The sequence below is a fragment of the Pongo pygmaeus genome, chromosome 19 (assembly GCF_028885625.2).
Source record: "Pongo pygmaeus isolate AG05252 chromosome 19, NHGRI_mPonPyg2-v2.0_pri, whole genome shotgun sequence".
NCBI lineage: Eukaryota > Metazoa > Chordata > Mammalia > Primates > Hominidae > Pongo > Pongo pygmaeus.
The window spans coordinates 62,897,412-62,911,548 of NC_072392.2; the positions used below are offsets into that span (position 1 = coordinate 62,897,412).

The following is a 14,137-nucleotide window of genomic DNA, read 5'->3' on the forward strand; positions in this document are numbered from 1 at the left end:
CATTTTTCTTATTCACAAGACAGTCCAATGAGGGGCTGGTGTGTGTTGGAGAGAGAAGAATGTTTGTGCCAAGTAATTTTTCAAGTCTCCAAATTGGATTCAGAATTACCCTATGAATACTACACATGTAGCCCTCAGGCGAAAGAAGAAAGAGCATGTGAAGGATCATGTAGGACGTCTCAGAGCCCAAACCTAGACAGGCTTACATCGTTTCCATTGGCCTGAACTTGGCTAAGATTTCATGAGCCATCTAACTGCAAAGGCATCTGGGAAGGTTCTTTGATGCCAGTGAAGAAAACTAAATACGCTTTGCCTCATGCCTTTAGCTTTATGGCTGTAGCCCAAATCCCAAGGCAACAGAAATCCCGACCTATATCCTTTTCACCAACTTCAGTGTTCTTTCCTCCATATACCCAAGGGGACTGCCGGCGCCAGGCTTAGATCAGATCAACTTTTTTTTTTTTTTTTTTTTGCTTATCTTTTTAATCCTTCAGAGATGGATACCCTCATGAAGCATGGCGTTTCTTCAGATGAGGGAAGCAGATGAAATTAGCACCCTAGAGTTACCATCTGTTTCTGGCAATTCTGCTCTAGATATGGGTTTGCTTGTGCATCCAAAACCTGCTAAGCCTTTACACTCAAGTACTCCTGTACCTTCCCAACTTTTCTGTACCTGGCCACGTGAGGATGTTCTTGAACTCTACTCTTTGATGAGCAGAGAACATTTCCCACTGTTCCACATTCAGTGTTCCTCTCCAACATCATATCACTGTGCTTACCAATCCACAGAAAAACTCCTCAGATGATGAGACCAGGTACACTGGGTTCAAATTCCAGCTCTGCTACTTACACTTAACTGTGTGATCTCTGGCCCATTACCTAATTTTTCTGATTCTTGATTTTCTCATCTTTCACACTGGAATGATGCCACTTTCTGGGATGATAGTGAGGGCAACCATGATTGTAAAGCATCTACACAACGTAAGCACAGTATCATCTTCTTTCCTTCTTCCTCTTCCCCACCTCCAGTGACCACATGAGTGCAGTGAGAATGAGGAGGAATGGGACTGGAATTAGTGCAGTCAGAATGAGGACGAATGGGATTGGAGCTCTATTAAGTGGTGCGTAGAGACAGGGTTTGGAGGCAGATGCAATGGAGAGGTGGCATATAACTTGCCTGTGAATGTTTAAATATGCGTTAAGGATCCTGGAGTCATGGAGTTAAGAGAAACCTGTTTTCATTGTTGCAAGGAAGATTTTTTTAAAGAAATATTATGGGCAGAGAGGCTTAGGATTTAATACAAAGACATGTATTTTTCTCACAGTTGTGGGACCTTTTCACCATAGTACCATCCTCTGGTAATTTGGACGTTTACCCAGATGTCACCTTTGTTCCCAAACCTGCAAGTCTATGATAGGCCCTAAGGCGATGCCTATGTAGCAAAAAGATGACTCTACCTTCCCCTGGCAGCCAGGTGTTAAATTATCACTAGATGGCAGTAACATCTAACGTTTAATTTGGTGAATCATCAAAACATTTTACCTTTGTTTTTCTTTTGCTTCTCTATTTCAAGAAAGCATTCACTCAACACGAAACTGAGACAGCCTTGAGTTTTCTCAATCCTTATTTTGAAGTTGACTTAGAGACTCACAAAATTTTAAAGGGAAAAGAATGGTCCATGTCTCAAGCTACAAACAACAAACTTCTCACTGGGCTCTCAGAGCTCCGATTAAAAGACTTCAGCCATGCCCTGGACATAGAAGAAAAGATCAAGTATCTAATACCCTCCATATTGGACAAAGGTCATGAATTTGGGCAAATTACTTTTTTTCTTAAACAAGAAAAGACATTAAAAAAATTTGCGCACCTGGTGGGGATGAGCCCACTCTTCTTAATGTAAGAGCCATTTAGTTCCCCAAACAAGTTTATCTGAACTTCACTTTCATTTTTTCTCCCAGATCCCTCTCTCTTACTCCCAAATTCACTTGTATATTCAATGCTGTTTTTTCTCAAGGCACCATTACAATAAAGATGAAAGAAAATTAAAAAGGACTGGCAGTGTTATAAAGTCTATGCCATTCTCTGGGTGTACCAAGGAATCTGGGGCTATGGATCCTAAGATGTTCCAAGAGGGAGTTTAGTGAGGCTTGAATTAGTCCCAGAGAACTTCCAGGTCATTCCTGGGCCCAAAGCCTTGGTCTTCTCCAAGGCTAAATTTGTTCTGCAAGGAGACTAAATATGAAACCTAGGTCCACTTATCTCTGTGTTCACGGACCGAGTAACCTACTAAAGGTCCAGCAGGCCTAATAAATGTTGATAACAACAGCTTCTCTCCCACCATGAAGTAGTTCCAATTACAGTTTATCATTGTTTGAGACTTTGATGTTAGATATTTTGCATTGTTGCCTATAGTATTATCAGGCAAGCTGTAAAATGGAGCAGGAATTAATTTGAGACATGCACTAATTAATTTGAGACATGCACTGAGATGGAACAAGGAATAACTCTAAAGGTACAGGAGGTCAGGTCATGCCTACTGTCTTTGGGGCTGTACCAGTTTCCACCTTCATTTTAGAAATGGCTATACCAACAATGCATCTAGTAAGTGGCACCTGCACTTAGATTGGTGGAAATTAACCAGTTTAACAGGCAGGTGGGTACACTCTCGGAGGTCTTTGTAAGCAAGAAGACCCAGGTCAGTAACTGGGTCACTGAAACTAGGATCTCCCGAATTGGGACTAGTGCATTAGACAAGTTGATTGGTTGGATTAAAAAGAGGACATCAAGGTTGCAGTTCTATTCTATGGACTGAGTGAATGTAGGGGGAGAAGGTAAAAGAAGGGAGCTACCACCCAAACTTAGTCCTCTATGGTCATGAATACCACCAGTAGATCTGAGATCTAATTGGCAGCAAGGAGTGTGGGAGTCCCTCAGACATCTGGGGCCATTAAGTCTCAAGTCTAGACAGTAGACTAACATGAAACCAATCTGCAATAGGGAGTCATGCAGCACTATTCATCTCCATCAGGAATAGCTCAGGTGGAGCTGTGCCTGCAGCTGTGGAGCATCAGCAGAGCTAGCTGTGACCAGCTAGGGATACAGAAGCAGTGAAAGCCAGGCTGGGGCTGATGCAGCGTTGAAAAAGTTGTGCCTCTGGACATGTCCGAAACAGTTGCCACATAGGAGCTCTCTTGACAATTGCCTGGACTACAGTCCACTGAAAATAACATTTCCTATCACAAGGAATTGATATACGAGATTGACATGCAGAAGGGGACACTAGGAGCCATCGTTTTGCTTTGAAGTGAAAACCCAAAACTGCTGTTTACTTCTCTTGCCAGTTTCTAATTTATATATTTCCTTTCAAATTTTGCTTCTTCCATGAATAAAAAAAGATCTGCTGATGAGAAGACAGGGAGAAGAAAGGAGAGCTCTGAGGTGGAAGTTTTGCTGCCATTTTAATATCAGCACTTCCCAATCGCTACTTTTTAGTCATTTGAAAAAAATGTTTTAAAGGATGAACTTAATTGTGTTTTCTTCTTAGAAATTTTAAATTTGGGTGTAGAATATTCTGTCAATGGTAAGACAACATATCCCACCTGGAATGACACTGAAGGCCATTTATAAATTTATCAGCAAAATAGAATAAATATTTGTAATACTAGGGTAAAACTTCTGACAAAGCATTGTAGCTACTTACAGGAGAAAAATTTAAATTCTACTGCTCTTTGACCAACTAAGCAACTGACCTCTAAAAATTTTGATAACCATATCCTCCAAGTGACAATGGCATTTTATTCATTAGAATGCGAGCTCCAAGAGGGCAGGTGATTTTGTCCATTTTATTCACTGCTATCTTTCCAGTACATAGATGATAGTGAACACATGGTAAATATTGTGAATAAATGAATTAATTCAGGGCTTATGAGAAAAAACAATGAGATAAGAAACGATACCTGCACCCATTTCAGTGTTTCAACAAAGACTCAGCTTCTTTTCTCATGTCTTTATCTTTATGTCCTTCCTCTTCCTTCCACTCAATCTACTGCAGAATGTTTGGGTTTGCCGAAAACTTGATGAGAGCTCTCTGATTCTGAGCTTCCTGCTTGGTTCTGCTCTGATTCTAAAGAATCAAATGGAAAGAGCAAAGGATGAGACTAAGTACTGCCACAAAAATTCCTGGGGATACTTCAGGATGCACAGAATAAGGAGTTTGGATAGTCATGGAAGTATGCAATTCTACTTCTAGCCTCTGGATCACGAGGAATAGAATGAAAGAATATGTTCTTAAATTGTGTTATGTGAGTTGATTTTTATCCTCTTTCTCAAAAACCCTGCAAGAATAACCATATGCATAGTTAATCCCCCCACTGAAATATTCCAACTGACAAAGGGTACCATTGTGCCATTTCCCACAAAAGGGTAACCATGCCTGTGGCTTCTTTCAGATTTGGATTATTGTAGGCTCTTCGGTCATCTTTTGTCCAAGAAGAGAAGGCCGCAGTCAAGGTACTGATTCTGCCAAACTCAGTCAAACATCCTGAAATGTGTTCCAACATTTGGAATTTGACAAAATCCCAGCACATTTGGCCTGGGTCCCCCTTTCCCCTTAATTACTGAGCCCAAACAGAAAATGTAATCCATCTGCTTCACAGTCATTTTCCCAAAACTCATCCAAATGTTCCTTGGTGAGAACTATTTGACGTCTTTGTCTTGTGGGCTTAACACCTTCCTTCTCACGTTTTGTTTCTTGGAACTAGGAAGCAGACAGAGCCAACGGCAACAGGACTCACTTTCAAACACAAGACACAATCTGTAAAATCAGGTGCTGGGGGTGGAGGGTCAAGAGTCTCACCTCCAGAATGACAGCTGTGACATATCTGAGGGAGAATTAAGGAATTAAGGGAACCTCTAGAACAAATATGTCCTTAGAAGGCAGGAGAGCACAGTTAACTGCGGATAGATTCCTTGCCACCCCATATCCACAGCGCCTGGGAGCCAACACCTCACCCCAGTTCCAGGGTGAGAAAGTCAGAGGCAGAGATTTCACTAATTTCTACTGTTTCGTGTTGGTCACTATTGTGAACACCCCAGCCTTGTACACAAGGAGGCTCACAAGATCCATCTAATGTCGTTTTGTAAGACCCTGAAACTCAAAATGAGACAAAAATGAGTTAAAATCCTAACTAGTATGGTAATTACTGGTTTTGTGACCTTGGGCAATTTCCTTATGTCTGAACTCATGTTTTCCCTTTGTAAATAAAACTAAAAGTTTCCTGGCATATTTATTATGAGACTTAGGTAAGATTATATACTTTAGCACAGTACCTAGCATTTAGAAAGTGCTAAATTAACAATAGCTATTTGTATTGTTGGTTTTTATGACAGCTTTATTGAGATATGATTCACATGCCATGCAATGAACCAATTTGTATGTACAATTTAATGGTTTTTAGTAAATAACAGAGTTGTGCAACCATCATTACAATAAATTTTAGAACATTTTATCACCCCCAAAAGAAGCTCCATACCCATTAGCATCACTTCCCATTTCTTCTTAATCCCAAGCAACCGCTAATTTACTCTTTGTATGGAATTGCCTATTCTGAACATTTCACATACATGAAATGATATGTGATCCTTTGTGAATGACTTCTTTCACTTGACATAATGTTTTCAAAGTTCCTCCATGTTGTACCATGTATCAGTACTTCATTGCCAAATAATATTTCATTGTGCAGATATACTACATTTTATTCAATCATCAGTCATTGGAAATTTGGACTATTTCCATTATTTGCCTATCGTGAAAAATGCTCCTACGGACATTTACATACAAGTTTGTGTGTTGACCTATGTTTTTATTTCTTCTGTATCTATACTTAGGAGTAGAATTTCAAAGTCAAATGTTAACCTTTTGAACATTAAACCTCTGTGTTTAACATTTTAAAAAACTGCCTTGTATTTTCCAAAGTGGCTGCACTGCTTAACATTCCTTTTAGCAGTGTATGAGAACTCCAACTTCTTCATATCCTTGCCAACCCTTGTTATTATTCATCTTTTTTCATTATAGTCATCCTAATGGGTGTGAAGTGGCATCTCATTGCAGTTTTAATTTGCATATCCCTGATTGCTAATGATGTTGAACATACTGTATGCACTTATACGTCATTTGTATATCTTCTTTGGAGAAATGTCTATTCAGATTATTTTCCATTTTTTAATTAAGTTTTTGTCTCTTGTTGTATCATTTCTTTACATATTTTAGATACAAGCCCTGCTGTAGCCTGAATGTGTTTCCTCAAAATTCATATGTTAAAGTCTAATCACCAATGTTATAGTATTAAGAGGTAGGGCCTTTAGGGGTGATTAAGTTATGAGAGTAGAATCCTCATGAATGAGATTAATGACCTCATGAAAGAGGTTCAAGGCAGCTATTCATCCTTTTGACCCTTTCATCCCTTCCATCATGTGAGGACCTAACAACAAGGCACTATTTTGGAAGCACAGAGCAGCTCTCACCAGCCCCTAGATTTGCTAGTGCCTTCATGTTGAATGTCCCAGCCTCCAGAACAATGAGAAATAGATTTCTATTACTTATATAAATTACCTGCTATTCAGTATTTTGTTATAGCAACAGGAATGCCCCTTATCAGATATATGATTTGCAGAAATTTTCTCCCATTCTGTGTATTGTCTTGTCACTTTCTTTATGGTTGCTTTTGAAGCACAAGTTATTAATTTTATTAAAGTTGCATTTATCTATTTTGTTTATTTTTTTGCTTATGCTGTTGGTGCTAGATCTAAGACATTATTGGCAAATCCATAAAAAAATTTGCCCCTATGTTTTCTTCTAAGAATTTTATAGCTTTAGCTCCTACATTTAAGGTCTTTGATCTATTTTGAGTTAATTTTTATATATGGTGGCAGGAGATCTAATTTCATTCTTTTGCATATGGATATCTGGTTGTCTCAGTACCATTTGTTGAAAAAGCTTATTCTTCCCCCATTGAATTTTCTTGATACTCCTTCATGGAAAATCAATTTATTGTAATTGAGAGGGTTTATTTCTGGATCCTCAATTCTATTCTATTGATTCATATATCAATCCTCATGCCAGTACGACACTGTCTTGATTACTATAGATTTGTAGCAAGTTATTTGTAGTAGGCTATTTTTTTAGGCAGGGTCTCACTCTGTTAGTGCAGCGGAGTGATCACAGCTCACTGCAGCCTCAACTTTCTGGGCTCAAGTAATCCTACCACCTCAGCCTCGCAAGTAGCCAGGACGACAGGTGCACACTACCATGGTTGGCTAATTTTTTATTTATTTATTTTGTGGATTTGGGATTCCCTATATTTTCTAGGCTGGTCTTGAACTCCTGAACTAAAACGATCCTCCCACTCTCCTACCTCAGCCTCCCAAATTGCTAGGATTACAGGCATGAGCCATTGCACCCGGCCTGTAGTAAATTTTTATATCAGGAACTGCAAATCTTCCAATTTTGTTCTGCTTTTTCAAGATTGTTTTTCTATATATAAAATTATGTATCTTCAAACAGATAGTTTTGCTTTTTCCTTTCCAATCTTAATGTCTTCTATTTCTTTTTCTTGCCTAATTACCCTGGCTGAAGCCTCCAGCACAATTTTGAATAGGAGTGTTAAGAGCAGACACCTTAGTCTTATTTCTGATCTTAGGGGGAAAGCTTTTAGCCTTTCACAATTAAGTATGTTAGCTGTGGTTTGTTGATAAACACCCTTTAGCAGGTTGGGGAAGTTCCCTTCTATTTCTAGCTTGTTATGTGTTTTCTATCATGAAGGGGTGTTGCTGTTATTAAACAACAATGCCGCTGTTTTCTTTTTCCCTTTTTCCTCTCTTCTTTCCTTTTTTTTTTTTTTTTTTTTTTTTTTTTATTTCTTTCCAGAGCCTGGTAGGACACCAGGACAACATCAGGAAAGAGGAAGCCACAGGCTGCCATGCATTCTCTCCCTGAAGTGCCCTGTGAGCCAGCATCTGCCACCTCCTCCCTCCTGGCCACCCTTCTGACCTGGCAGTGCCCTTGCTGTTCTGGCACAAGATGCACCCCTACCACTTTGATCTGCTTCACTGGCTTACCATCTTCTAGTTTTGGGGTCTGTGGCTTCCTGTCACTCTTCTTCATGGTTCAGATCTCTTTTCTACCTCTTTCCAGGTGTCCTACACTGCTTTGGCAGCTACTGGTGTTTGGAAAGCTAAAGGCTATTTTCCAGACAGAAGAATTTCCTTTTCACTCCTGTACCCAATTTAATTCCACAAATATTTCATGACCACTTCTTTTTCATGCCAGTCATTGTTCTTGTTTGATCCTGGTAATACTCACAATAACCCTATGAAGTTGTTTTTTGTTTGACCCATTTTACAGAAGAGAAAACAGAGCCTCCATTTAGCTAAGTAGTTTGTCCAAGATTACATACATAGTAAGTGGCAGAACCAGAATTTTTTACAAATCTGCAAGATCTATCTGCTTAGAGCAAAAAAGAGTGATACTCACACAGTGACAAAGCCTGAGATAGAACTCAGGGCACCAGTTGCCATGTTGGAATAGCCAGAAGGAGCTAGGAAAGTGGTCTTGTTTAAAACCCAAGGCTGCTATTGATCTGGCCTCTGCCAACTTCTCTGACCTCATCTTTCAAAAAACACATGCCTACCCACCCAAGACAAGCTGAACCACATCATGCGATCTCCGTTTCTGTGCTTTTTCACATACTGGTCCCTCTACCTCAGCCAAACTGCCTCCCCCATGCAACTGTGAACTTCCAGATGCCTGGCTAACTTCTATTCTTACTTTGAGACCCAACCTTGGATTCATTTCTTCTGAAAAGTCTTTCTGACCCACACCAAGCTGTGCTCCATCATATCCTGTACATACCTGTATCATGGTACTCACCACACTTAGGTCTTACTCCCTCTCCCTCTCCCCTATGACCAATCACCAATAAACTGTGAGCCCTTCAAGGTAGAGTCATGGTTAGTTTTCCTCTGTAACCCTTAGGACCCAGGATAGTTCCTGGCTCATAGTGTGTTCTTAGCCATGGTTTCTTGAATAACTAATTGAAATCCTTGGGATGAGCTCTTGTAGACTGATACCCTCCCTGACTAGATTTAAATTTTCTTTCTGCCCAAATAGATTAAAAGGTGCAACATTTTCTTGTTCTCTTTCATACTGAGGAATCTGGATTCTAAACCAAGGAGCGCAAGCCTGTGAAATTTGAGCTTAAGACAATAAAGCTACTTTTCCACTTTGTACATGACAACTCACAGTCATCAGTTCTCCATGAGGCAAACCTCACCAAAGATGATAATCCAAAGGAGGAAACCAAGGACCTCACTTTAAATGCACAGCAAGAGCACCCTCCCATTCTACTGGAAGAACTGACCTTCTTAGGTGTTTTCCCACATCCAGGGATCTGCAGTCAAGGCCACCTTTGGTTAAAAAGCACAAGACGGTCATTTCTTCAGCTATTAAACAAAATAATAACTTGACTTCTGGCTCAATGCCAGCTCAGTGAAAATAAGCCAACTGCAAGAAGAGGAACTTTGTGGACTCTGTGGCAACTCTTAGAGCAAAGTTTTAGCACAGCTACTTTTTGTCTTCTCCTCCAAGAGAAAGCTGTGAGGTCAGGTCCAGGATGACAATACCCAACAAACCCCAAAAGACTCCTGGTTTAATCCTTGCCAATTCCCCTCCAAGCCCTGGCACAACTTGGGCTGAAAACACACATGCTATTTTCATTTAAGCATGAATGCTGAACCACTGGGTATTTGTTTCCTGGGTTTTCTGTTAACTCTGTCTACAAAATGTGGTTTTAAGAAATATTACTCCTGGTCATTTATCTAACAGACCATACTGTGATCTGTAAGCTCCATCTTTCTTGCAGCTTTCACATTCTATTAAAATGGGATCTTTTACCAGGAAATTTACTCAGACGGGGGAGTTCATTTGAGGTTAAAACTGTAAAGTGGCCAATTATCTCTCAGTCATTGGTTGCATATGATCTTTACCCCAAGCTTTGGAAATAAAGACAACATTTAGCAAACGTTCTGCTCCAAAGCTAATGTTTTGGAAAGAATAACAGCATGTTGGGAATAAATTACATGGTCTTTAGTGCATTTTAGTGTTATTGCCTGTTAACACGCAGAGTGGTGTGCCAACTCATAAGAGAACTCCAGTCTTCTAGGGAATCGATTTCTGATTTGTTGAGCTGATGGCGTCCGTGTTATATCATTGAACAGACGAGTAGTACAGGGGGCCATGTCTGTGGGACCTCACCTAGGGGAAGCTATGACTCATAGGCTGTCTTTTCATTCTGATACTGTCCAGACCATTAACACGCCATGGGTAATGGCATATGAGGTCTTCCATCTAGGACTATCCAGTTACCCACTCATGAGCTATGTTGATCTTAAAAGAGTCATTTAATATACCTAAATCAAGTAACTAATATAGCCTTGCTAAAAGGCCTACTAGGTACGAGGTTTTTGGCCAGGTTCTGTGGAAGAATAGTAGGATGCTTAAAGACAGCCTTGATTCCATTTGTATGAAATATCCAGAATATTTCATAGAGAAATATCCAGACAATTTCATAGAATCAAAAATTACATTAGTGGTTTCCTAGACCTGGGAGGACAGGAGGATTGGAGAATGTTGGCTAAAACATTTGGGATTTCTTTGGGGGTGATCATGAAAATGTTATAAAATTGATTAAGATGATTGCTGCCCAACTCTGTGAATATAATAAAAGCCATTGAAGCATATACTTTAAATGGGTGAATCGTATGTGAGATATGTGAATGATATCTCAATAAAGCTGTTAAAAAATTAAAGAAGAAGAACCCTGTCCTCACGAAGAGAGGAAATGTTAGTAATTTCAGGTAGACAGCACTAAGGACTAGAGACAGGTACCACAAAATGCCAAGGGAAATCCAAAACTGTGTAACTTCCATTAGACTTTGTAGGATTTCCTTTCTTTGGGGACTGTTTCACTCTGTCTTTGGTTTCAAAAGATGAGAGGTCATGTTTAGGTCTCCGAGGGTAGGATCAGAAAGACAGCTCCTAATAACTGAATAAATAAAAAAACTCATGATAAGACAGCAAAAGGTATCCTGGGAGCAGGAACATCAGACTTGAACCTGTTGGCAGGGTCCCGATGGAAGCCAACTTCAAACCTCTCTTATAGCTGGTTGCAAGCAAGGTGTTTTATTTAAAGGGGAAAGGAGTCAGGGATTTTTTTCCTTTAGACTAACAAGAAGCTGCCTGTTACTGTACCTTCTCCAGTCTAAACACAATTTTACCGAAGAGCACCATCCCCACACCTACTCAATCTCCCACATTCCTGGAACAAATGTATCTAGGATCAGAGCAGCCCACAAAATAAATAAGCAACAATTAGCCCTGTGGTAACTTGTAAGCCAAAATGTTACTCCATGCATAAACAACTCAGGTGTGCACTGTTGTTCAGGCCACACCTCCTGCCACAGAAATTCTTTAGGCAGAAGGATAAATTGTATTTCAGGTTTAAGTGATCTATCTTTTAGTGGGGTGGGCTTGATTTATTTTAAAAGATGTATTTCCACATTTACCTTCATGGAACTCCCTCTCTACTATTATTTTTTGGATTATTTCCCCAAATTTCCAGTATTTAGCCAAAAGCAAAATTATCAAGTGTATTTACTATAAATAATTCCAAATAATTTCAAATATAATCATGTTTTTTAAACTTTTAAACTAATTTAAATATCTTAAATATTATAGTAAATTGCTTTTGTGCATAACATTGAACTTCCAAGCAGCAATGCACATAAACATTTTAGAGAAGTTTACAAAGAGATTATTCTACTGGGCCGTGGACCTGAATTCCAGGCTTAGTTTACTCAGTAAGTGTGGGCCTCTTTTCTTCCTGAGGATCTGCCACAATTTTGCGCTGTTCTTGCTTTCTGAGTTTCTCAAAGCTGAAACAGAGGCTGAGCTGAGGGTTCAGTAAAAAAGATGGTAGAGCATGCATCAGAGAGCCCCAAACTCCACTTGCCTTCTAGAGGTGTCTATGACACAATCCTGTCCCCTGGATGACAGTTCTGCTAGTTCCACACTGGAGTACTTTGAAGCTTATGGGTCAAAGTAAACTGAGTGGTGTGTTGTCTATCTTGCCCCTGTGAGCCCCATTTCCCTGGGACATGCAGAGAAAGCATCCCTTTCTCCAGTGTTCACCACCACCTGCCTTCCATGACAGTGCAAGCATTGGCTTTGGGAAGCTGCCAACTTTCTAGTGTGGTCCTTGAACCCTTGACCTTCCAGGCAAACGCAATGATGCTACCAGCTGAGCGACACAGACCTATTTCCTGCGTCAATGACTAAACAGATCCAAAAGTATGTGAAGCATTTCTTTCCCCCCGACCTTGTTCAGCCTTGGCACAGCTGCTGGCACAGCCAGAGGTGCCTGGCCCTGGGAGCAGCTGCTGAGTGTCTGCCAAGCCTCCGGAGGGCAGAGCTGTTTGTCAGCTGGTTAGTGCATTTTTTCACCTTGGTTCTCCTAAATTGAAAATAACTAGAATACAACTCATTTTAGTGAACACTTTTGATCTTTTTTTCTTCAGTTTCTCCTCTTATCTATTTTGTTATTAATGGGAACCATTAACACATGACAGGGTAGACAAATGTTCATGTCCCTTCATTTTCAAACCTCCTCCTTCCTCTAGAATGGATATGAATAAGCTCACACTCTAGAATGGAGATTAAAATATCAGAGTGTCAGCAAAATTAAGACAGGAAAGAAGCAATAGGCTTTGTAATTGATGCATTGAATTCTCTTTTGAAACAATTTTTCTTTTTTTTTTTTTTTTTTTTTGACACAGGGTCTTCCTTCCTCTGTCACCCAGGCTGGAGTGCAGTGACACGATCTCTCGATCTCTCATCACTGCAGCCTTGACTTCCCAGGCTCAACTGATCCTCCCACCTCAGCCACCTGAGTGGCTGGAACCACAGGCATGTGCCACTATGGCCGGCTATGTTTTTATTTTTAGTAAAGACAAGGTCTCACTATATTGTCCAGGCTGGTCTTGAACTTCTGGGCTCAAGAGATCCTCTGGCCTCAGCCTCCCAAAGTTCTAGGATTACAGGCATGAACCACTATGCCCAGCAAGGAATATTTTTAAGGAATATGGGACAACATGGAAAAATGATCACTCTATTGTCTGATTACAGTTACATAAGAATAGATGATGCACGAGCAAAGACTATGCTGTATTCTACAAGTGGAATGTGAATATTTTCTTTATTAAACTTCTGGCCAGGCAGGGTGGCTCACAGCTGTAATCCCAGCACCTTGGGAGGCCGAGGCAGGCAAATCACCTGAGATCAGGAGTTCGAGACAAGCCTGGCCAACATGGTGAAACCCTGTCTCTACTGAAAATACAACAATTAGCTGGACATGTTGGTGCACACCTGTAATCCCAACTACTTGGGAGGCTGAAGCAGGAGAATCACTGGAACCTGGGAGGCGGAGGTTGCAGTGAGCCGAAATTGCACCACCACAGCACCCCAGCCTGGATAACAGAGCAAGATGCTGTCTCAAAATAAATAAATAATGTACTTCTTTTAATGTCATTATAATATTGTTTAAATAGCAATTTTTTAAATAAGAGAGGAAAGGAAAACAGTGTAACAAATCACAAGCACACACAAAACTTCCCTGCTCATTTTTAATTTGGTGTGTTGATTACTGCATATAAAATGAAACCTCATTTTACTCTTCTTTTCATTCTTGCTCTCCCTTTGCAAGGCACAACCCAACCCCTTTGGTACCAACAAGTGAGGAACTGAGTTCAGCTCTGTTCTCAATCACTCTGGGAGCAGCTCCCATTTCCAGGATTCACCGTGACTGCCCACTCTCCCCGTGGGGAGGCGTGATAACTCTCATGACTGAGGAAAGGCACATCACTGATCCTCTTCCAGAAGGGGTGACTGAGAACTTTTTCTAACTAAAGGATCCTTCTCATCTCTGAGTGACAGGGCTGTGAATTCCCAAAGCCTTGGCAAAGCACCCGAATTTTCTTTCCAGCTTACTCCCAATAAGATGGGGTGAAAAGGACTAAATGACACAG

At 40.4% G+C, this 14,137-nt stretch overlaps 1 protein-coding gene across 5 annotated transcripts in view; it reads right to left on the reverse strand.

Annotated features, from left to right (window-relative positions):
* Positions 1–14,137, reverse strand: part of PCTP (phosphatidylcholine transfer protein) — a 204,314-nt gene that overhangs the window by 27,015 nt on the left and 163,162 nt on the right. For 2 of the 5 annotated variants that reach the window (XR_010124733.1, XR_010124732.1), the window contains one exon: positions 3,958–4,124. The exons of 1 other annotated variant lie outside the window; for it this stretch is intronic. Coding sequence is in view for 2 of the 4 variants with exons in the window: in XM_054457197.2 (XP_054313172.1) it covers positions 4,039–4,124 (86 nt within the window). In the remaining 2 variants the exon portion in view is untranslated. Of the gene's footprint in view, positions 1–256; positions 4,125–14,137 lie in introns of those variants that run through there. 2 more of the 5 variants (XM_054457197.2, XM_054457192.2) reach the window with 2 other exon arrangements.